We start from the raw sequence: 23,060 nt of genomic DNA, 5'->3' as shown, positions 1-23,060 counted from the left end.
GGCAGTAGGGGGCAGCAATGGGTAGGGACCTGGGGAAGGAGACTGGCATTTGTGGAGCAGTAAAAAGGTGCCAGGCCTCAGGCAGAGTGCCCTGCCAGAGCCACCTCATTTGATCCGCTTGCAAGAGGGAACAGGCTCAGCCAGGTAGAGCCATTTGCTCAACATCCCACGGCTGGAAAGGGATTACAAACGAGGGATTAAACCTATGTTTGCCTGATTCCAGCATGGGCACTGAGTGAGCCAGCCATGGCCTTGGCGATGGGTATGTGGCAGAGGCGTAGGGACAAGGGAGAATGATGATGTTACAATGATAATTAGCAGTGGTAACAAGGGATGTTACCTGACCCCTGTCCTGAGTAATTTACTGTTGGGGAAACTGAGGCACAGAGATTAATTTGCCCAAAAATCACTCAACGAACAGGGAGCCCACAGCCCTTTTTTTTTTTTTTTAGGCTTGCCAGTTTATTTATTTATTTTTTTAGGTTAGCAGAGCCAGACTAGATGATCATGGGTTTTGCCACTGGCGACACTGACCAGAGAATATCATGGCCTGGCCTGGGGGCACCACTGGATACGGTCTGGCGTGGGGGACAGGGAGCCAGGACTGGTCAGAGGTCACTGCCCAGTGACCAGCTTAGCTCCAGAGTTTATGGGATGTCCTGCATTCGTGGCCCTCTTGCCACCTCCCTTCAGCTGCTGTCCCTCCACTCAGCTGCAGGGGGCTCTGGAGGGGCTGAGGAGGCCAGAAATTACCCTAGAAAAAAATTGGGGGTGAGGGGTGGGGATGACATAAAACTGCCTTTCCTGGTTTTTTGGAGGTTTTTTTGGCTTGTTTTTTGTTTTTTTTAGGGCCACACCCACAGCATATGGAAGTTCCCAGGCTAGGGGTCTAATTGGAGCTGTAGCTGCTGGTCTCCACCACAGCCACAGCAACACGGGATCCAAGCTGTATCTGTGACAGACACCACAGCTCATGGCAACACCGGATCCTTAACCCACTGAGCGAGGCCAGGGATCCGAACCTGCGTCCTCATGGTTCCTAGTCAAGGTTCATTACCACTGAGCCAAATGGGAACTCCAAAACCGCCTTTCCAAAAGTGTGTGTTCTGATGGTCACTTGTTGGTCCAGACGCCCCTGGCGGAGGTGGGGGTGGGTTGGAAAAGTGGGGGGCGGTGAGGGGGGGTGGAGGAGATTGGGGGTAAGGCGGAGGGAGGCTTGTGTGTTCAGAGGAGTCGGAGAAACATTTCCTATTCTCTCCACTCCCTCCACTGCCCGCCCCATTCATAAAGCCCATTAGCATGTTAAAGGCTGTGAGAAACCCATCTGTGCGGAGAACAGTCAGTTATTTAACCCAATGTTTCCCACACTCATTGGTCCATCCTTCACTGCTTAACCCCCCTGAGGAGCCAATCCAGCCTCAGGGATTGGCTGGTTTAAATGAGGTCCCTGTGGTGGGTTCCACCTGTGTCCAGAGGCAGGTCCAGGAAGGACGGACCTGAGCCGCTCAGCAATGGCCCACACTCACCCCCAGCTTCCTGCTTCCCAGGCTTCTGCACAGGCCTTTGGTCCCAGTGCAGAAACAGAGGTGCTGAGAGCTGCTTGTTCCTGTTGCTTCCCCAGGCCCCAAGTCCTATTGGGCCTTTGGTAGGCAGGTCTGAGGGGATGGGGGAGGGCAGGCAGGCTGGGGCTCCCCCAGATTTGGGTCACCTTGGGAGGATCGGTGCTGGTGGACAAGTCCCCACAGGCAGGCCTGAGCAGATGGCCAAGGGGATTATTAAAATCCAGCTTTGTTCTCATCAGAGGCTGGGCCTGAAAGAGGGGGAGGCAGCGGGGGCCAAGTCATGGCTGGGCCATTGTCCCTCCCTTTGGAGTAGGTTTTTCTGCCACAACCGAGACGTGAAGAGCAGCTTAAGCAGGGAGAGGCTGCCTGCCTGTGCGCCTAGGGGCTCACCCTGAACTGCCCACTCCTGACCTTAGAGTAGCAGAGGACAGTACGATAAGCTGCCCGATGTCATGAGCACTGAGGGGGACACCGAAGTACCACAGGAGAGTAGTTTTTTTAGGGACCTGCCTCCATGATGGCCACATAATGACAGTGGTGATAATGGTGATGACGGTGATGCTGATGCTGCGGATGCTGATGCTGATTCTGATGGTGAAGATGATGGTGGTGGTGATGATGCTGATGATGATGGTGGTAGTGGTGGTGGTGATAATGGTGATAATGGGGATGGTGTTGATGCTGATGCTGATGGTGAAGATGACGGTGTTGGTGATGCTGATGGTGGTGGTGATGATGGTGATGCTGATGGTGAAGATAATGGTGATAATGGGGATGGTGGTGATGCTGATTTTGGTGGTGGTGGTGGTGATGGTAATGATGACAGTATTCTTGATGATGGATGTGACCGTGGTGGCTGCTGCTTATTGAGCACTCACTTTGTGCACAGACAGGTTAGTTCAGTCAGCTGCTCTAGGACTCAAAGGAGGGCAGTGGTAGAGCCTCGATGTGACCCCAGAGCTCACACGCTAAGCCAGGGACCAGGAAACTTTCTCTTTAGAGGGCCAGAGAGTGAATATTTTCAGCTTTGTGGGCCATACATTCTCCGTGGTAACAACTCATCTCTGCCTTTGTAGCATGAAGCAACCACAGACAATACATAAGCAAGTGAGCATGGGAGTTCCTGTCATGGCTCAGTGGTTAACAACCTGACTAGTATCCACAAGGACAAGGGTTCGATCCCTGACCTCGCTCAGTGGGTTAAGGATCTGGGGTTGCCATGAGCTGTAGTGTAGGTTGCAGATGTGGCTCAGATCCTGGGTGGCTGTGGCGTAGGCCGGTGGCTACAGCTCTGATGCAACCCCTAGCCTGGGAACCTACATATGCCAAGGGTGATGCCCTAGTAAGACAAAAGGAAAAAAAAAAAAAGTGAGCATGGCTGTGTTCACTAAAACCTTGGCCACAAAAACAGACCATAGTTGGCCAGACCATAGTTTAAACCACAGTATTGCCTGTGGGTCTTTAACTTCAGCTGGTCTTCCTAGGCCATCTGCCTGTCTCTACTTCTCTCCACACACTGGCCTGTTTACCATATGAAATCCATCCTCGCATGATGGAGCTGTGCTATAACCGAGAGGGAACTCCTTCACTTGTTGGTTTACGCAGGCGTTCAAACAGCCACTGATTGCTGTTATTATCAATAGAACAATAATGATCGGAAATGTTTTTATTAATAACAGTAGCAGGGTGTTCTCTGGTGGCCTAACTGGTTGAGGCTCCTGTGTTCTCACTGCGTGCTCTGGTTGCTGCTGTGTGACATAGGTGTGATCCCCGGCCCAGGAATTCCCACATACTGCCTGTGTGACAAAAAAGAAAAAAAAAGTACAAAAAATAAAATAATAAAAAACAAGAGAGAGCCTGAAATACACGTTGCAACTCTCATTTAAAAAAAAAATAATGGTGTTCCGGTTGTGGCACAGTGGAAACGAATCTGACTAGGAACCATGAGGTTGAGGGTTCAATCTCTGGCCTTACTCAGTGGGTTAAGGATCCGGCGTTGCCGTGAGCTGTGGTGTAGATCGCAGACGTGGCTCGGATCTGGTGTTGCTGTGGCTCTGGTGTAGGCCGGCAGCCATAGCTCCAATGGACCCCTAGCCTGGGAACCTCCATATGCTGCGGGTGTGGCCCTAAAAAGCAAAAATAAATAAACAAATAAATAACTATAGTAATTATTATATTATTGTAATATAATTACACTTGCTCTATGTTAAATATTATATTTTAATACTACTATGACTGTATCATAAATTATTTTATCAAATATTATTATGGAAAACCACAGACTTTGGGGTGAGAACAGGGTTATAATCACAGCCCAAGGATTTTGCAGCTGGAGGTTTTGAGCGACGTAACTTGACCTCTCCCAGTCTCAGTTTCCTCTTCTGTAAAATGGGCCTGTGGCATTTCCCTCTCAGGGCTGCCAAGAGAATGAAAAGATATGTAAGCCCTTGGCCTGGTGTTTGGCCCCCACCCAAAGGTTCTACTTAAAGGTAATATTTATTATTTCAAGGCATGTTTGTTGCATGCCTGAGTGACGGCATGAATGAAAGTAAGGTCTTTTGAGTGAGTTTGCCATGCCTTGACTCTGACTTGACTCTGCCATGCCTCCCCTCTCCAACAGGTCAACCTGTACTCGGACCCGCCCCAGCCCAGCCGCAACATCCACACGGGGACGGTGCCCCAGGCCACCAAGGTCTTGTCCTTCACCATCCCACAGCCCCGCTCTGTGGAGCGGTGGCCGGGCCCCGCCGAGGGCCTGCAGGCCTCTGAGGCTCCAGGTGAGTCTGGGAGCCGAGATATGGCTGGAGGGAGGGCCCCTCTGTCTGTGAGTCTGCTCTGGGGACACTTGGTTCACCCTGGGGTGGCGCTGGCTTCAGGCCCGGAGAGGGAGGGAGGCGAGGCCTCTCTCTGGGGCTTTGATTTGAAGAGGTCAAATGGACGTGTGGCAAATGTCGGCTTTGAGCCCGAGCAAATTGGGTGAAGCCCTTGTTCTGCCACTTAGCAGCTGGGGGATCTTGAACCAGCTGTGTGCCAAAGAGCCTCGTCACTGCAGAGCCCACATGCGGGCCAGGCCCTGCTCCAAGCCTTTGCCCCAGGTGATCCCAGTGAATCACCACATTGACCTGGTGAGGTGCCCCCTGGTGTTACCCCACTGACAGTAACGGAGACCAGGGCTCGGAGAGGTCAGGACATGGGGAAGGTCACGCTGCTGCAGGGGAGAACCCGCATTTGACTCCGCATCGTTCTGAGTTAGCGCCCACACTAGGGACTGGGGACCCAGAGGCCTGGCTTGGCTCTAGCTGTGCCGAGGGCAGATCCAGGCTTTGTTCTCGCCTATAAATGGGAACAGTGGCCCCGGCCACGTCCTCAGGCCGATGTGAAGATGGGGAAAGCGTCCGCTGGCTGCGCTGTCTCTTTGGTGCTTTTGAGGTGCAGCATCCGTCTCTCAGCCCCAGGAAGGACCATTCGGGCCCTAACATTTAGTGGTTCTGTATTCCAGGGTGGCCGTCAACTGGAGGAGACCTGAGCCCCTCCTCCCCCGCCAGCGTGGCGGCGCTAGGCCGGCTTCCAGAGAACTCGAGCATCGCCCCAGACCCCCCCTCAGCAGAGTGGGCCCAGGACCTGGCTTCTCAGGCCGGCCGGTTCCTGGCCAAGGTGAGTGGGTCCCCGGCTTTGCCACAGGAGACAGAACTCACCTGGCCAACGCAGAGCCTCTGTCTGCAGAGGCTTACTGTTCCCTTCCCTGCTGGAATTAACTCAGAAGCAACAGCCCCGCACCCCCACCCCCACCCCCACCCTGATTTTAGAGTCACTGGGTTCCCCGTGCCAGGCTTCACTCCCTATTTGGCATCATCTCTCATCAAACTCCAGTTGTGCTTGAAAGTATCTCTCGGTTCACTCCTGGGAGGGGACTTTGCAGCTTTTCCAGGATTCTGGAAGGAAGGGGATTTAAAGCTCCACTCTGCCTTTTCCTCTTTCGGATCCATCACCCACCTCCTTAGTCCTTTCATTACAGAAATCAATTCTCAGTCGCTGCTCAAGGGACCTTTATATTTTCAGTTATGAACTGTTTGCAAGTCTATTTATAACTATACCTTGGCTTCATTCCAAAAGCGCTTTAAAGCAGCTTCCGAACCACATTCTGAAAACGGAAGTGAGGCCACGGGGGCAAAGGGGAAGTAAGGGTAGGAAAAAAATGAACTTAGTGAGATGTGAATAAACAAACAATATCACCATTGGACCCTGAACCTTTATCAGATCGATGTTTGGCTTTGAGCTTCCTAGCTGTCATTGCAAAAAGGGAAACGCAATAGTTACATCACCATGTCCGTACAACAAACTCAGAGAAACACCACCATTCCTTTTTCTTTTCTTTCCTTCCTTCCTCCTTTCCTTCCTTTCTTTTTTCTTTCCTCTTTCTTTCTTTCTTTCTTTCACAGCTTTATTGAGATACAATTCACATAACATGCAATCCAGTCATTTAAAGTTACTGCTTCAGTGGCTTCTACTCTACTCAGGGCTGCACAACCGTCGCCATAATCAAAGTTGGAACATTTTCCTCATCCACTAAGAAACTCCATGTCCATTAAGCAGACACTCCCCCTTCCCTGTCCCTATACCCCAGCTCCTGGCAGCTGCTCATCTCCTTTTTGTCTGTTTGGATTTACCTATTTTGGATATTTCCGACAAATGGATTCATGTAGTAGCTGTCCTTTTATGTCTGGCTTCTTTCACTCAGCATGATGTTTTCAAGGCTCACCCAGGTTGTTGGAACTGTGCTCCTTTTTATCACCACCATTCGAGGTCCAGTAACTGGAGAGATGTTTACTGCACACATGTGCATTTATAGAAATGGTCCCATAAGTGTGTACCTTGACTTTTTTCATGCCCCCAAATGTGAGTATCACCCAATACTCCTCCCCAGAACCAATTAATATTTTAGTGTCTTGCATCCTTCTGGAGATAGTTTATTACGTGTAAGCTACTGTATCTGCATTTTTTTCCTTTTTTGTTCTCTGTATTTTATACAGATGATAGCATACCCTACACACTGTCCTGAACCTTGATTTGACACTGAAAATTAGGTCTTGGTGGCAATTATATGTGAGAATGAACACATGTCTTCATCTTTTTTTTTTTTAACATTTAGTCTCTGGTTCAAGACCCCATAAGTAATTGGTTTATGTCATTACAGCTTATAAGTAGTATTTAAAAATTTCTTTATTATAGTTGATTTACGATGTTCTGTCAGTTTCTGCTGTATAGTAAAGTAACTCAGTTATACATATATACACACACATATATATGTATGTGTATATATATATATATATATATATATATATTTCTCATATTATCTTCCATCATGTTCTATCACAAGTGATTGGATATAGTTCCCTGTGCTCTACAGCAGGCCCTCATTGTCTAGTCATTCTAAATGTGATAGTTTGCGTCTACTAACCCCAAACTCCCAGTCCGTCCCACCCCTCCCCCTCCCCCTTGGCAACCACAAGTCTCTCTCCATGTCTGTGAGTTTGTTTCTGCTCTTTAGATAGGTTTGTCCGTGCCATATTTTAGATTCCACATATAAGTAATGTCATATGGTATTTGTCTTTTTCTGACTTACTTCGCTTAGTATGAGACTCTCTAGTTCCATCCATGTTGCTGCAAATGGCATTATTTTGTTCTTTTTTGTCATACCTTCCTCTCCTTAATGGCTGCATACTATTCCATGGACGGCATTTAGATTGTTGCCTATTGCCCCACCACCACCATGCTGCAGTAAATCTCTTGCCTCATTGGTTTCCTGCACGTGAACCAGTATGATTTGCTGTCGATAAACTCCTGGGGGTTCCACTTTGATTTTTTTCCCATGGCTGCCGGGGCGCAGGCCATGGTAGAGTCAATTTCTGGTGCCTGCCTGATTGTGCTTGTCAGAAAACCCACATCCCGAGGCAGGCCCAGCTCTCTGCACCAAAGCATGACCGTGGCTAAATGTGGGAGTCTGCAGGACTCAGCTTCCAGAGTCTGGATTAATGGAGTGTATTTCCCTCCCCTCCTGATGCCCAGGTGGAGGTCTTTGCAGAACTGATACAAGCAGGACGGCTGACCCCCGGAGACCAACGCAAGGTACTGCCCACTTCAGGAGCTGCCAGACAGCTGTTCTGTACCCTTAGCGCAGTCTCGGAAGCCTCACTTGCTGCAGGACAGCCTGGACCGGACGATCCCAGACACAGCGACTCCTTTGAGAACAAACAGCCCCTGCTTAGCTTTCCATAATAGTGATCGTTACATCACAATAGTCACCGCTTATTAAGCAATGATGGTGGGGTGCCAGGCACTGCACACGTTCTTTCATTTTATCTTCATAAAAACACAGCAGGGCAATCACAGTCATCATCCCCATTTAATTGGGATGAACTGAAGCCCAGAGAGGCAACTTGAAGGCCACACAGCCAGGAGGTGGCACAGCCCAGACTCAGGTCTGTCTAATTCCCAAGTCCAGGGTCAGAATCACTGCCCTGCACAGCCTCCCACCAATTATCGTGCCTGTCAGCAACCGGGAAAAAACTTTTTCTTTAAATTTTTATTTATTAGAAAAATAATTGCTACAATTTGAAAACCAGGGGAAAAAGGGAGAGAGATCCCTAAGCTAACCATTATTGGCTTCTTTCTAGACTTTGGTATTTCTAGATAATGTAGTCACATATAGAGTTAAATTTTTGCTGCTTTGGCCAGGGTTCCAGGAAGGGGCAGATGGAGCTCTCAAAGCTGTGGGTGTAGGAGTTCCTGTTGTGGCTCAGCAGTAACGAACTGACTAGTATCCATGAGGAGGTGGGTTCAATACCTGGCCTCGATCAGTGGATTAAGGATCCGGGGTTGCTATGAGCTGTGGGGTAGGTCACAGATGCAGCTCGGATCCCACGTTGCTGTGGTGGCTGTGGCGTAGGCTGGCAGCTGCAGCTCTGATTCAACCCCTAGCCTGGGAACCTCCATATGCATCCGGTCCAGCCTTAAAAAAAAAAAAAAAAGCAAGCTACGAGTGTAGGGATCAGTGAAGGGGCTGTTAACAGAGGGGTGTGCAGCCTCAGGGGCTCAACAAGGGCCGGGATGCCCAGCAACTAGCACCTGTTGGAGCTGTTCCCTCCCAGATCTATCTGCTCCCACCATGTGGCCTCTAATAGATGCCTCCTGCTCATGCTCAGACAGATCCCAGGGGAAGCCAGCAGGTAGGGAGTCCAGCTGGTGCTGGAGAGCAAGGTGGGGAGAGGAGCTGAGGGAGGGCTGGGAGGGGGCAAATGCAACACACTTGGTTTGATATTTTCACTATAACAGTGTGACTGACTACTCACTGTATTATATAGATGTTACATAGTTCTCTAATTACGAAATGGGGGATATGGATTATATTATCTCATTGAGTAGACAGGTGATCAAGGACCTTGAAAATCAAAACCATTCTTTTTCTCTCCCTCTCTCCTAATTCTCCCATGTCCAGGGAGGTTGAGAGCCATTGGAAGACCAAGCTTGACTTGGGGCTGGACTCTAGGTTGTCCTTGGCTTTAGTCTGTCATCAGCATAGACTGAGTGGAATAGGGTGATAATAAGCTAGGGCTAATGCTTTTCATTTTAGCCTGTAATTTTAGCCACGAGTTAGCTACTATCACATTTACTGAAGGAGCCTAGCGGAATTGTTAGGACCCTGAGTTCTGGAGCTAGAGGGCCTGGGTTCAGATCCTGACTCTACAGTTTGCTCACTCACTGTGTGACCTTCACCAATTTAAGTCACCTCTCTGTGCCTCAGTTTCCTCCTCTTTAAATGAAGACAATAGGCGGTTCCCATCATGGCTCAGTGGGTTAAGAACCTGACTAGTATCCATGAGGATGCAGGTTCAATCCCTGGCCTTGCTCAGTGGGTTAAGGATCCGGCGTTTCCATGAGCTGTGGTGTAGGTCACAGACAGGGCTCAGATCCCTCATCACTGTGGCTGGGGCATAGGCCGGCAGCTGCAGTTCCAATCCGACCCCTAGCCCAGGAACTTCCATATGCTGCACGTGCAGCCCTAAAAAGAAAAAAGAAAAAAAAATGGAGAATATCAATAACCCTCTCATTAGGGTTATGTTGAAGACTAAGTGAATAATGCCCAGCGCTTTAGCACAGAGCCTCAGTGTTCAGTAAATGTTATCATTATCAATAATAAGATGGCGATGCTAATACCATCTGTCGTGATCATTTGTAAGGATTTGAGAAAAGAATAACTAATGTTCCAAAATCCACAGTTTTGAGAATCCAGAATGAGGACCCATGGCCTGTCAAGTATCAGGTCCTCACGGGCACCTGTGAGAGCCTATCCGACACCATGCCAGCCATGGAACATCAGAGTCCTCGCAGGTCTGCCCAGTAAGGACTGGGACCCTTTGGGGCTGGTCCAAGGCTCTACGCTGTGTTTCCGCTGTGCCAGTCTGATGGCAGAGAGCTCGGTCAGGGCAGGCGGTCTCCGGAGGGTTACCAACTTCAGCCTTCTAGGGCCTTGGGGGCCTAGAGGCCTCCGCAGACCCAGGGTGACCCCATGCCCGCCCCCCATGAGCTGTCCCGTCCACTGTGTCTGCAAGGATGGAGCCCATGGGGGCTGGGCACTCAGGTCTTCCTGGCCTGTCTGGTTTCAGGGCTTCCAGCGGCTAAAGACTGCTCACGTGGCCCTGGAGGAGGAGTACCTGAAGGCCTGCAGGGAGCAGCACCTGGCTGAGCAGCTTGCCGGCTCCAAGGGGACACCCAGGAAATTTGATCCCGACAGGTACATACTGGGGAGGGAAGCCAGAGGACAGATGGGGCAGGCCCCGGGATCCCTCAGGAGGGGCACACTTTAACTTCATACCCTAGGGGAACAGGGGCACATCCTATCCTAATTAGCACCTTGTCCAGATGGCGGACACTTGAAGGCTGAGATGTGTGCCCTTTTGGACTCACTGCAGTGAGAAATGACCTTGGAGATGAGTTGAAGAAGCGGGAGACTGAGGATGGAGGGGAAGGGGTTTACGTAAGGTCCCACAGCCAGTTGGTGGCAGAGGGGGACTCAGGCGGAGGCCTCCTGATTCCTGGTGGAGTCCACTTTCATCCTGTTGATTTCGTTCTCCACATCATCGAAATGAGGACGTCAGACGGGTCCTTCCTGAGCATCAGTGGGGCCTCTGCTCTGAAGCACAGCCTCCCAGACCTGCCTGCCGTTTCCTCGTTCCAGGGAGCTGGAGGCAGAGATATTCCAGCTGGGCATTCGCCTGGATGAGCTGAAGGACTACATGGACCAGAGGCAGCAGGAGCCTGAGCCAGGCGGGTCAGACGTGGCTCAAGACAGCCCCCCAGCCATGCCCTCCCCCCACCAGCCAACGGACCTGCCCTCTCCTTTGGAACAAGCCCCCACACCAGCCCTCCAGACCCTCTGCCCCGAGGTACCTCTTTGCCCAACCATACTGGACTCTTCCTTCATTTATTATTTTTTCCGTTAATGGACTTCTTCACAATGTATTTGTGAAGTTTGTACCATACGCCAAGATTCATGACCCCTGGTGGGAATTCAGTGGAAAACAAAGAACTAGGTGGCCTCTGCCCTCATGAAGTTTTCTGTCTAGTTGAACGAGTTACAGTTACTTAACTATCACTTGGATCAGTGCTCTGAAGGAGAATTGTGGGATTCTATGAGAGTAGATAACAGGATAATAGATCTGAGTTTAGAGGGACAGAGAAACTTTCCTTGAGGAAGTTATGTTTAACTGAGATCTGAGGATGAGTAGGATTTATCAGCTACAGAAGAGAAAAAGCCATCTGGCAGGAAAAACAGCCTGTGCAAAGGCCCTGCGGTTAGAGTAGCGACAGTGAGGGGAGATGGTTGTCTAAGAGATAAGGCTGGAAAGGCAGGCAGGGGCCCCCGATGTAGGGCTTGTGTGTCACATCAAGAGGACGTTCTTAAGCTCTGCTGGGTTTTTTTTTTAGCAGGGAACAATACAAGAAGATTTGCAGGTAGGTCAGAGGCGGGGAGGTGCCAGGGCAATGGACTTGAGAGAGGTGTAGAAGGTACATTTGATTGGACTCGGAGTGAATGTGGGAGCAAAGGAGCCAAGGATGACCTCCAGGCTTCTAGCGCATGGTCATGGGTGGTTTGGGGACTATTCACAGAAACGAGGACACTGGACAAGGGCAGTACATGGAAGGGGCCTTGGAGCCTTCTCTCCAGCCCACATCACAGTCCCAAGAGAGACAATCCGTCATGTCAAGTGCATCACTTTGAGAGGCTCTCCTACTCCCACAGTGAAGTTGTTTTGAGAAGCCAGGTGTCCATATTGGAATGGGAATCATGGTCTGAATCTTGGCTCCGCCCCTCACTTCCTTGTGACTTTAGGCAAATCCTTTGAGCCTCAGTTACCCATCCATAAAATGGGTTGTAATAACCGTATGTGCTGGTGGGATTGCTGTGAGGTCTGTACAGTGCCTGGCACATAGTAGGGGCTCAACCAACAGCAACCAGTATTGAAGGGGGCATGATCCCGTCCCTGCCTTTCGTACACACATAAAACGGTGATGGGTTAGTGCGTCTAACCTTTTTCCTCCTCTTCAGCCCCCGCATGAGCCCAGCATGAGGTAGGTCCTTAAAAGTGGTGCTTTGGTATCTGCCGAATCTCTGCCCCTCTTCCTTTCCGGCCTCAGCTCAACACCAGCAGCCTTGAGCCCCACCCATTGCATGTGAACTTGGATCTGAGCGCTACCAGCAATGAGGTAGAGGACAGGCCGCTGGGCCTCCCCGCCCCACTCAGACACAAGGAGCTGCAGGTGGAAGAGGATGTCCACGGCCTCCTAGAGCGGTAAGCACCCACCAGGAGCGAGGCCAGGGTGACGGCCCCGCGGCTGGATCCTGCTGGCCCTGCTGGACAGAGGTCACGCTCTTCTGTGTTCTTCTGCAGGTACCTCAGTGTGAAGCCCCTCCCAGAAGCCATGAGGATGGAGGAGGAGGAAGGGGAGGGGCAGGGCCACACCCTGCAAGTCGACGGGCAGGCTCCAGCTCCAGGAAGATCGGCCACCAGGCTCCCCACCAGGCAGCTCCTGGCGATGCAGGCTGAGAGGGGTCACAGGCCCCCCCTCGAGTACGTCAGCCAGCCTCCCCCACTGGTCCCAGAGCAACTCAGACACCACAGGGGTGGGAATTGTCACGGTGAGCTAGGCAGTGCTTTACAGTTTCAGATATGCCCTCGATGGCACTTGAAATGACTTGGGGTGCTATGGGACGGGATTTCTGGCAGAACAGATGTGGTATTAAGTGACGTTACTCTCCTCAGTCTCACGCTTTCCGTGCACATCAGGGAGAATGTCTCAGGGCTATTAGGGCTATTTTGTCTTCAGTGCCTCTCTTGCTCTTCCTTTAAAAAGAGAGAAAGAGGAGTTCCCGTTGTGGCACAGCGGAAACGAATCTGACTAGGAACCATGAGATTGAGGGTTCAATGCCTGGCCTCACTCAGTGAGTTAAGGATCTGGTGTTGCTGTGGCTGTGGCGTAGGCTGGCAGCTGCAGCTCCTATTCGACCCCTAGCCTGGGAACCTCCATATGCCGCAGGTACGGTCCTAAAAAGACAAAAGAAAAAAAAAAGAGAGAGAGAGAGAGAGAGAGATGGGTGTTCCCTGGTAGCCTAGGGATTTGGTGAAGGATTTGGCATTGTCACTGCTATGGCTCAGATTTGATCCCTGGCCTGGGAACTGCCACATGTTTTGGGAGAGAAAACAAGCAGACCTCAGGCCCAGAGCTAAAGCAGGCAACAATCAGATTATAATAATATTGCTTACATTAATAGATAACCATAATTTTGATTATAATAATATTGTTTATATTATAATAATATTGTTTTCATGTTTCTTGTATTTATTTCCAAAGAGTTTCTATTCGTAACACGAAATACTGGCTGGCTTTCTATTTATAATAGTGACATAAAGTCTTTTTGAGTAGGTTTGAGGTTGATGGGAATGGCTAGAATAGGAAGGTGGAAAACAAATTCTAGAAGCCCAGGAAAGATTGTTATAGTGCATTTTAGCACTGTTTTCCCTGTGGTGTGTTGGTGGGTTTTGGTGGCATTCCCATTTTATAGTTGAGAAAATTGAGCTTCATGGAGTTCCCCTTTTTGGTTCAGTGGTAATGAACCCAATTAGTATCCATCAGGATTCAGGTTCGATCCCTGGCCTTGCTCAGTGAATTAAGAATACAGAATTGCCACAAGAAATGGTTTAGGTCATGGATGTGGCTTGGATCAGTGTTGCTGTGGCTGTGGTGTAGGCTGGCTCCCCTTCCACCTCTAGCCTGGGAACGTCCATCTGTCTCAGGTGCAGCTCTAAAAGAAAAAAAGAAAAGTGAGGTTCAGAGAGGGGAGGTGGTTTGCCCAAGATCACACAGCATGAAGGTGGCAAAACCAGGGTGGACATGCAGGAGTGCTAGACTCAGAGTTTGTCCCCTGGCCTGTGTGGCTCCTGGGGCCTGGCTGCCCAGCCCAAGCCAGGGCTCAGGGTCGGCACGCCTCTCCTTCCCTGCCAGGGAGACCGGGGAGCAGATGACGTCAGTGAAGCCAGCAGACTCCCAAGCATCCATGGCCAGAGAGGGGCACCTGCGGGGCCTGGGCAAAGCCGGGGTGGCTCCTCCAGGCCCAAGAAGACCCCCCCACCCTCAGGGCACCAAGTCTGCAGCGTCCCACCAAAGCAGTTTGACCAGCCTAGAGGGAAGTGGCATCTCTGAACGCCTTCCACAGAAGTCTCTGTGCCAAGCTGGCAGGCCCGCCCTGGAGGTGAGTGTCCATGTGGGGCGGGGCTCAGAGCCTCCAGGCCATTCTCTGCATCTTCTGGAGCTTTCTGCCTCAGGCCTTTGCTCAGAATGCCTGCTGTTTCTGCCTCAGCCAGTCATCAACCTGCCCAGCATTCAGGGTTATGTCCAGTGCCACCCCGGTCCCTCTGCTAGGAGCCCCGGTTTCTCTTCTGAGAGCTTGTAGCCCATTGCCCGTATCTTTCTGAGCCTGCTTCGTGCCGCTGGGGGTGGGGAGAGGGTCCTTGACTCCATGCCTTTTATGCCATGAGAAGAGCAACTTTTAAACCATTGCAGGAGTCACAAGTTACTGTGGAAACGTGACTTGTGCAATGGATCCTCCCATAGAGTAACACATGTGTATGCACGTGGCCGAGCGTGCATGTGTGCACCCCCCCAAACACACCCCACAATAGTCCCGATTGAACCCATAGTAAGGAATCTGCACTTGACCATGAACTTACCAGGGTCAGCCATCTGTGTCACTCTGTGGGTGATCTTTCTGCCTGGCATTAGACGCAGAGGTCTAATGCGAGGAGGTGTGCATGTTTGATTAATTTTATTTTCCCAGTTCATTGGGCCTGGGCATGTCTGCTGCCAGGTAGGACCACGGCGTTCCCGGCCCAGGCCTGGACATGAGAATGCCATTCTCGCCGTGGGACTGCTTTCTCCTTCTCTTTCTATTCCTCGGCTCAGGAAATCTGCGACGATATCTCTCCCACGGGCCCTGGCTCCCACTCCTCAGGGCAGCGGCATTTGCTCAGGGTCCTCTCAGGGTGTGGAGTTCCCGCTGTTGGCCTGGTGCTCGTGCTGGGTCCCGAGCGCCTGCGGACCCTCACACCCTGGGCCAGGCTGTTGGGAGCCAGGCCAGCCTCCCTGCCTGTGAGCCTCTGGAATGTGAGGCCCAGGCCAGGACTCGGAAGGATTTCCCAGTGTGCCTCGGGCACATTCCTCTGACTTAAAGGGACACTGCCTCTTTCAGGAGCCCTGGATGGCATCCCCCGAGACAGACAGTGGCTTTGTGGGCTCAGAAACCAGCAGAGTGTCGCCCCTCGCTCAGACCCCAGAGCACCGGCTCACCCAGATCAGGTATCCTGGGGACCCCACCATTGTCCCATCAGCGTCGCATACCTGGGATAGCCTGGGAGTCAAAGTGTCTGTGAGCCCAGGACAGGGACAGATGGCCTGGGCATTCTCAGAGTCTGCACGTTATCTCCCCAACGATGGTTCTTTGCCCTCATCTTACTGATGGGGGGGAAACGAGGCTCAGAGAGGGAAGGTGACTGGCCCAGCGTCACTCAGATGATTATTGACAGACTAGGAAATAAATATTTGTTGAGCAAATGGATGATGAAATGGTGACTGAGTAGATCTATGGGGAGAGTGGCGTGAGGTGAGCAGAAGGCAAGGATAAAGGGCAGTAGAGTGGCTGCCTGGGAGGGGACTGGGCTGAAACCCAAAGGGAGAGGGTGGAGGGACAGAGCCACCATGTAGAGCGACAGCCTCCGAAGCAGGATGCAAGCCCCTCCGGCTGCCCTCAAGGGTGCATGGGAAGAAAGGATTATAAGTTCTGTTTCTGGAGTTCCTATTGTAGCTCCGAGGGTTAAGGGCCCGACATTGTCTCTGTGAGGATACGGGTTCAATCCCTGGCCTTGCTCAGTGGGTTAAGGATTCCACGTTGCCACAAGCTGTGGTGTAGGTCACAGATGTGGCTCAGATCCCACGTTGCTGTGGCTGTGGTGTAGGCCGGCAGCTGTAGTTCTGATTCAGTCCCTAGCCTGGGAACCTCCATAGGCCTCAGACAGGGTTGTAAAAAGATAAACATGTTCTGTGTCTTTGCATATTAGCTAAAAACTAGATTGAGCTTTGCAATTTTGCATATACACGTAGGCAGGTGCACAGCTCTGCAGTTTATAAAGAAAATGCATGTGTATGATGGGGGGGCGGGGTCAGAAATACCATCCCGCCAGGGGTGCCAGGTCCCAAAGGTCAGGAGCTCATGGCTTAGCATGTGGAGGGGCTCGGAGGCCGGGACCTCTTTCTGTGTGATCTCAGCGTGTCTCTCCCTCCGTGGTCCCCAGCACCCCAGGGACATTAGCCCATTCCTTCACTCCGTCGGTGCCCCGAGACGCAGCCTCCCATCACCAGACCAGGGGTCTTCCTGTCCCCAGAAGAGCTACCGAGCCCAGCACACCCAGGAGCCGAACCCAGAGGGCCCTATCTGGCCAGGACAGCCCTCTCCGGCAGAGGGCACCCAGCTTCTGCCTGGAGCGGGCCCTGGCAGCCGACGTGGGTGAGTGGATGCATCTGGGTTGGCCAGAACCTGGGGTGGCTGGGTGGCATGGGTTAAAAAAAATCCAACCAGTAAAAAAAACTTGCATGACCCTCTAGGGTACAAAATATCACACGGGTTCATTGCAGACAAATTTGAAATCACAGATAAGGTGGACAAAAGGGAATGAAAGAAAAGATAACAAGCTAAAAGCCATCACTCCATCTTTCTGACATTTCTGTGTAAAACCTATGAGCTATTTTCTGTGCCAATGTGTGTGTATTTATTTATATATACTGAAACAGAAGTGGGACATTATACACGAATGTTCAATAACTTCTTTTTTTTCACTAAACATTGTGTCATGAACACTTTCCATGTCTATAAAAATCTTTGATTTAGTTTTTTAACCTTTAGAAAAATCCATGCGTACTTTCCATTAAAATAAAACAAACATACAGGGAGAGTTCCCGTCGTGCCTCAGTGGTTAATGAACCCGACTAGCACCCATGAAGGCGCGAGTTCAATCCCCGGCCTCTTTCAGTGGGTTAAGGATCCGGCGTTGCTGTGAGCTGTGGTGTAGGTCACAGACGTGGCTTGGATCTGATGTTGCTGTGGCTGTAGTGTAGGCCGGCAGCTACAGCTCTGATTGGACCCCTAGCCTGGGAACTTCTTTGTGCTGTGGGTGCGGCCCTAAAAAGACAAATGACCAAAAAAAAAATACAAAAAAAAAAAAAAAATACAAAAAAACCCCCACCATTCAGGAAAGAACATAAATTGATGAATTTTCACAAAGTGACCACAGACCCAGAAACTGAGAGTCCTAGAGCTGCCTCAAGCTCCTCCCAGCCATTCCCACCCCTCCCAAAGGTCACCACTGTTCTCAGATTAGCTTTGCCTCTTTTTAAGCTTCACCATTTAAATTTTTTAAATCAGACTTTAATTAAAAATTTAATTAATTAGGAGTTCCTTTGTGGCAGCAAGTTAAGGATCTGGCATGGTCACTGCAGCAGTTCAGGTTGCTGCTGTGGGGCCAGTTTGATCCCTGGCGTAGGAACTTCCACATGCAGTGGTCACGGCCAAAAAAGAAAAAAAAAACAAAGTTGAAATAATTAGAGATTCACATGAAGTTGTAAGAAACAATACACAGAGATCCTATGTGCTCTTCCCCCAGTTTTCCCAATAATAACAGCTTGCAAATCCATCATACAATGTCCCAGCCAGATATTGACCTGGATTCAGTCAGGTCAGAATCCCTCATGTTGTCCTTTATTTATTTATTTATTTATTTATTTTGTCTTTTTGCCATTTCTTGGGCCATTCCTGCGGCATATGGAGTTTCCCAGGCTAGGGATCTAATCAGAGCTGTAGCCACCGGCCTATACCAGAGCCACAGCAATGCAGGATCTGAGCCGCATCTGCAACCTACACCGCAGCTCACGGCAACACTGGATCCCTAACCCACTGAGCAAGGCCAGGGACCGAACCCGCAACCTCGTGGTTCCTAGTCGGATTCGCTAACCACTGCACCATGACGGGAACTCGTGTTGTCCTTTATAGCCACTTCCCTCCTGCCTCCACCTCCTCCTTCACTCCTGACAACCACTAATCTCCATTTCTGTATTTTCATACTTTTTATTTATGTAATTCTTCATTTCTATAATGTTGTCACTTCTCGAATGTTATAGAAATGGAATTGTGTGATATACAGCCTTTGGGGATTGGCTTGTTTTTCACGCAGGAGAATTTTCTGGAGATTCATCTAGATTATTCCATGAATCAATAAATAGTTCCTTTTAGAAATTCCCAGTGTGGCTCAGTGGGTTAAGAACCCAACATAGTATACATGAGGATGTGGGTTCGATCCCTGACCTCGCTCAGTGGGTTAAGGATCCAGTGTTGCCGCAAGCTGCAGCAGTGTGGGTTGAAGATGCAGCTCGGATCTGGAGTTGCTGTGGCTGAGGCTTAGGCCGGCAGCTGCAGCTCCATTTCAACCCCTAGCCTGGGAACTTCCATATGCTGTGGGTGCTGTTGTAAAAAGAGATTCTTTTTTGAAGTTCCTTTATATATTGCTGAGTAGTCTTCCAGGGGCTCATTGTTTTTAATGCATGGGCCAGATGCGAGGTTTTGTAACTTCTGGTCCTATGCCTTTGAGAGGCTCGAGGTTTGACTGCTCGCCCAAGAAACATGCACCCAGGCAAAGGCATGACTAATTTCAGAGGGAGGTGGAGGCTCCGAAGCTGGTGCTGGAGCAACATGGTGATGCTTGGAGTCTGGGGGCCCACATGGAGGAGGAGGCAGCTCTTCTTGGGGGGCGGGGGTGGCCCTGGAGACTTGGATCTGATGCCGAAATGGTAGAACGTGGGGGAGACCTCGTTATAAGCCGCTCTGCAGGTCCTCCTTTGCACCCCAAGCTCTCGGCAGAAACCACATCTTCTGCTCCTGAGGTCTGTGGGCCATTGACCCCAACAGGAACTTCATCTGTGACTTTAGCTGGGCCCCCTCTTCTCATGCCCCCATCCTTCCACCCACACAGTTTCACACCGCAAGGGTCCTCTCTGCACAAACTCACTTTGGTCCCTTGCTGCCTCCCTAGCAGCCCCTGGTTCCGCGTTCAAGGGGCGAAAGCGGATTTCCGAACAGCTCCCCCGCAGCACGACAATCAGCCCGCCCCCGACCCTGGCCCCTGCAGGTGCCGCTCCACCCCGTGGACCAACAGAGAGCACCTCCACCTTCCTCCTCACCAGGACGGGGCGAGAGTAAGTTGGACCCTTGGGCGCTGCAGATTCAAGCTCATCATAGAGGCGGGAGGGGGACGCCCGCGGGGCGCAGGGGCTTCCTCGCCTCTCCATCCAGTGGTGGCTGTGCTGAGGCCAGATGGACGCAGACATCCTGCCTCCCAGCCCAGGGCTGTTCCTGTGGGACCTCACTGATCTAGACTTTGGGGACATTTCTCTAGCAAGTAGGAAATGACCTAGAGGTTCACTTCGCTGGTGCTAAGACCCCTCTCCCTGCCCCCCACCATCTCCCTTCCAAGACAGCTCTGCATTTCCCACGGCGTGTTTCCTGCAGTCAATGCGTTCACTATACGGACTGAAAAGAGACTGGTTTTTCCATTTTTTTTCTTTTTAATCCAAGGGCAGTTTTTCTACCAAGAGAGTTTTCTCCTTTTCTTTGTTGAAGAGAAATGGGGAGAGAGATTGGTCTGTCCACTCCTCCTCAGAGTTGCTTTTGGCCAATAATCAATCACAGGCCTTTGCTGGCTTGGGGTGTTGGCTTCCCCACCCGAGTTTAATAAGCGTACTCTTGCGTTCTCTTTTGACATTGGCACAGGAATTAGAGGTTTATTTACCTATACTATGCCAGCCCCTGGGAACAACAGTGGACAAGACAGTCCTTGACCTCGTAAGGCTCACCGTCTTGTAGGGTGACCAAGAAACAAGCGGTTGCACCCCCTGTATGATGAGTCCAGGGATGGCAGGGGCCTGACAGACTGTGGGAGTACAGAGAAGGGACATCTAGCCCAATCAGAGACTTCAGGGAGGGCTTCCTGGAGGAAGTGGTATCACAGCTGAGACCAGAAGGAAGAGAGAGGGAGGAGGATCCCCAGCAGAGGGAACAGCATGTGCAAAGGCCTAGAGATGAGTGTCTGCTACTTTTTAGGCATCAAACGTTTATTTTAGGCAGATCTTCAAGTAGGAGGTGGGGTGTTAATAAAGGCAGAAAGGTAGACGCGGCAACCTGGGGGAGATCTTGGAGGGCCTCAAATGCATGCTTAGAGGTTTGGGTGATGGCTCTGCTCAGAGAATGTGTGCCCTGAATATTCTCGAATGTTGAAAGTCTCATCTAAGGACAGAGGGAGGTTTTAAGCAAGGGCGTGGTGCGGTTGGGTTTGTATTTAGAAAAAATTCTCCAGGAGTTCCCGTCGTGGCTCAGTGGTTAACGAATCCGACTAGGAACCATGAGGTTGTGGGTTTGATCCCTGGCCTTGCTCAATGGATTAAGGATCTGGCATTGCCATGAGCTGTGGTATAGGTTGCAGATGCAGCTTGGATCTCACGTTGCTGTGGCTCTGGTGTAGGCGGGTGGTACAGCTCCAATTCGACCCCTAGCCTGGGAACCTCCATGTGCCACGGGAGCAGCCCTAGAAAAGGCAAAAAGACAAAAAAGAAAGAAAGAAAGAAAAAATTCTCCAGCCTCTGAGAGCATGAGAATGGAGGTCAGGGCACTGCTGAGAAGTGCTCCTTACCCAGCAGAGATGATGGGGCCAGTGGGGAGGGAAGAGGATGCATTTGAGGAGAGATAATCGGGTAGGGGGGCCCACAGGACTTGGGGGTTGGTTAGTTTTCGGGGTGTCCAGGGGAGGAGAAGGGTTTAGAATGACTCGCATCTCTGGCTGGCTAACCAGTAGGATGCTGATGCAGAGATGGGGAACCTGGGACGAGGAGTAATTGCAGAGAAAGATGACTTTTAAGAGCCAGCTGGCGCTCAGCCAGTAAAGGATTAAATCAGAAGACTGAGATCCTGGCAGAAAGAAGCCAGAGAGGGCAAGTGACACCAAGGGGCCATTCCAAGTCCCAGGCCCCTGTTCAGTGGCCTTTGCCCTGGACGGACAGGGAGCCGGAGCTGCTCCGGGTCCTGCCTGCATCCTGGAGCCTCAGCCCTGCGTATCAGGGGTTAACCTGTGCCTGGAGCACTGGCTCTCCTGCAGCCGCCACCCTTATGGTTTGCCCTGGTAACCCCAACAAGCGTTTCCCTGGTAATCACCAGGACAACCAACTGCCCTTGGACGCACTCTGCTCCTGGGCATAGCCAAAGAGCAGTCTCCCACTCCCTCTGGCGCACCCATCTGAGACCCGATGGCTGCCGGAGGTGGCACCAAGAGACACTTCCTTATGGGTCCAGGGGCCACCAGGCAAGAACTAACCCTGAGGGGAGGGAGCTCACCCCTCCCTGGAAGCTGGTCCAGAGGATGGCCATCCCTGGCCACAACTCTGATGATCCGTGTGTAGGGGGATTTGTGTTTGGGGTATCTGGATGGGATGGGCAGCCACAATGCCAGGGTCATCCCCAGAACGAGACTCTAGAGACTCAGGGACTGGTTGGGGAGTGATGCAAACAGGATTTACTCCCGAGCTACTGGCGGCTCATGAGATACCTGGCCAGTCACAGGCTGAGCTGTGTTTGGGGGCTTCCTCCGCAGGATGATAGCAGCCCTGCGGAGCTTCCAGCCTGCGAGGGGAAGCACCTCGTGTCTCCTTGTCCCCTCTCCCTGCTCAGCCCTTTACTCTGCTCCCTCTTGGAGCCTGGACGCCAGTCCAGCAAAATGGGGGGACTCATTCATCGCCTGTCAGGGGCTCGTTATCTCGTTGGGGAGACAGAAATAAGCATCTTCTGCCAGGAGCGGGGAGATGGGCTTGAACAATGGAGGAAATGTTAGGGGGACCCAGAAGGAGGGGGCCGAGCAAGGGCAGAAAGGAATCAGGCCTGGACCAGTAGTTAGGGTTTCTGCACACCGAGGTGGATGAAGAGGGGGGCAGCCCAGAGGGGCGGGGATGAGAATTCAAATTTTATGGTACAACTTCAGTGAGTTTCCTCTCTCGCTTGCACCTTCATCTCTATTTGAAAATTCCTCGCTGGTGTTTCAGAACAGGCTCTCGGAATCCCCGCATGCTAGGTTGGGTAAACAAAGAAAGCTCTGTCTCGCTCGCTGACTATGCAGGGCCACCAGCTCAGAGAAATGTCAAGATATGTAGCAAAGAGTTCCCGTCGTGGCTCAGCGGTTAACAAATCTGACTAGCATCCATGAGGACGTGAGTTCGATCCCTGGCCTCACTCAGTAGCTTAAGGATCCAGCGTTGCTGTGAGCTATGGTGTAGGTTGCAGACACAGCTTGGATCTGGCATTGCTATGGCTGTGGTGTAGGCTCCAATTGGACCCCTAGTCTGGGAACCTCCATATGCCGCGGGTGCGGCCCTAAAAAGACACACACACAAAAAAAAGATATGTTGCGAGAAAGTGACACACAAAGAAGTTGGAAAATCAGTTGACAGCAGAGTTGGACTCAGCTTGCTGGAAAGGGACAAAGACCCGGCATCCACAGCAGCTCTCTGGTGGCAGTTGCAGCTCTGCTCACTGTGCATCTCTTCTCTTTCCTGTCCTCCCACCCCCAACCCCAGCCAGGCCATCCGCGAGCTGCAAGAAGAGGTATCCCGGCTGCGGCTGCGGCTGGAGGACAGTCTGCAGCAGCACCCCCAGGCCAGCCCAGAGCGTCCAGCGTCCACCTTCGACCGCCCTGCCCGGGCCCGGGACCGGCCAGCGGGTTCCTGGGCCACTTGGGGCTCCCATTACGGCAGGTGTGTGACCCCCAAACCCCTGTGCCCTGGTAGGAGCTGCAGAAGGTA

The 23,060-nt window shown here is 51.4% G+C and overlaps 1 protein-coding gene and 1 long non-coding RNA gene across 13 annotated transcripts in view; one reads left to right on the top strand and one right to left on the bottom strand.

The window, feature by feature from the left end:
* The window catches only part of AKNA (AT-hook transcription factor), a 60,046-nt gene that overhangs the window by 25,848 nt on the left and 11,138 nt on the right, over positions 1-23,060 (top strand). For 7 of the 12 annotated variants that reach the window (XM_084993759.1, XM_021067924.2, XM_084993749.1 and 4 more), the window contains exons 5-16: positions 4,183-4,339; positions 5,062-5,216; positions 7,629-7,688; positions 10,226-10,353; positions 10,798-11,005; positions 12,258-12,412; positions 12,512-12,691; positions 14,124-14,370; positions 15,367-15,473; positions 16,466-16,677; positions 19,256-19,415; positions 22,836-23,012. In XM_084993759.1, the coding sequence (XP_084849885.1) occupies positions 4,183-4,339; positions 5,062-5,216; positions 7,629-7,688; positions 10,226-10,353; positions 10,798-11,005; positions 12,258-12,412; positions 12,512-12,691; positions 14,124-14,370; positions 15,367-15,473; positions 16,466-16,677; positions 19,256-19,415; positions 22,836-23,012 (1,946 nt within the window). Of the gene's footprint in view, positions 1-4,182; positions 4,340-5,061; positions 5,217-7,628; positions 7,689-10,225; positions 10,354-10,797; positions 11,006-12,257; positions 12,413-12,511; positions 12,692-14,123; positions 14,371-15,366; positions 15,474-16,465; positions 16,678-19,252; positions 19,416-22,835; positions 23,013-23,060 lie in introns of all 12 variants that reach the window. The other 5 variants (XM_084993739.1, XM_003480581.5, XM_084993731.1 and 2 more) reach the window with 1 other exon arrangement.
* On the bottom strand, positions 8,131-15,283 carry LOC110256124 (uncharacterized). Its single transcript, XR_002337394.2, has 2 exons — positions 14,849-15,283; positions 8,131-12,964 (listed from the first exon to the last, which is right to left on the bottom strand). It is a non-coding gene; the product is annotated as an uncharacterized LOC110256124 (long non-coding RNA).

This window comes from Sus scrofa, chromosome 1, assembly GCF_054392235.1.
Source record: "Sus scrofa isolate SSC_HxYL_T2T_F1_AM1 chromosome 1, Sscrofa_HxYL_maternal_Yorkshire_Landrace_v2.0, whole genome shotgun sequence".
Lineage (NCBI taxonomy): Eukaryota > Metazoa > Chordata > Mammalia > Artiodactyla > Suidae > Sus > Sus scrofa.
This window is presented reverse-complemented; position numbering and strand designations above follow the sequence as displayed.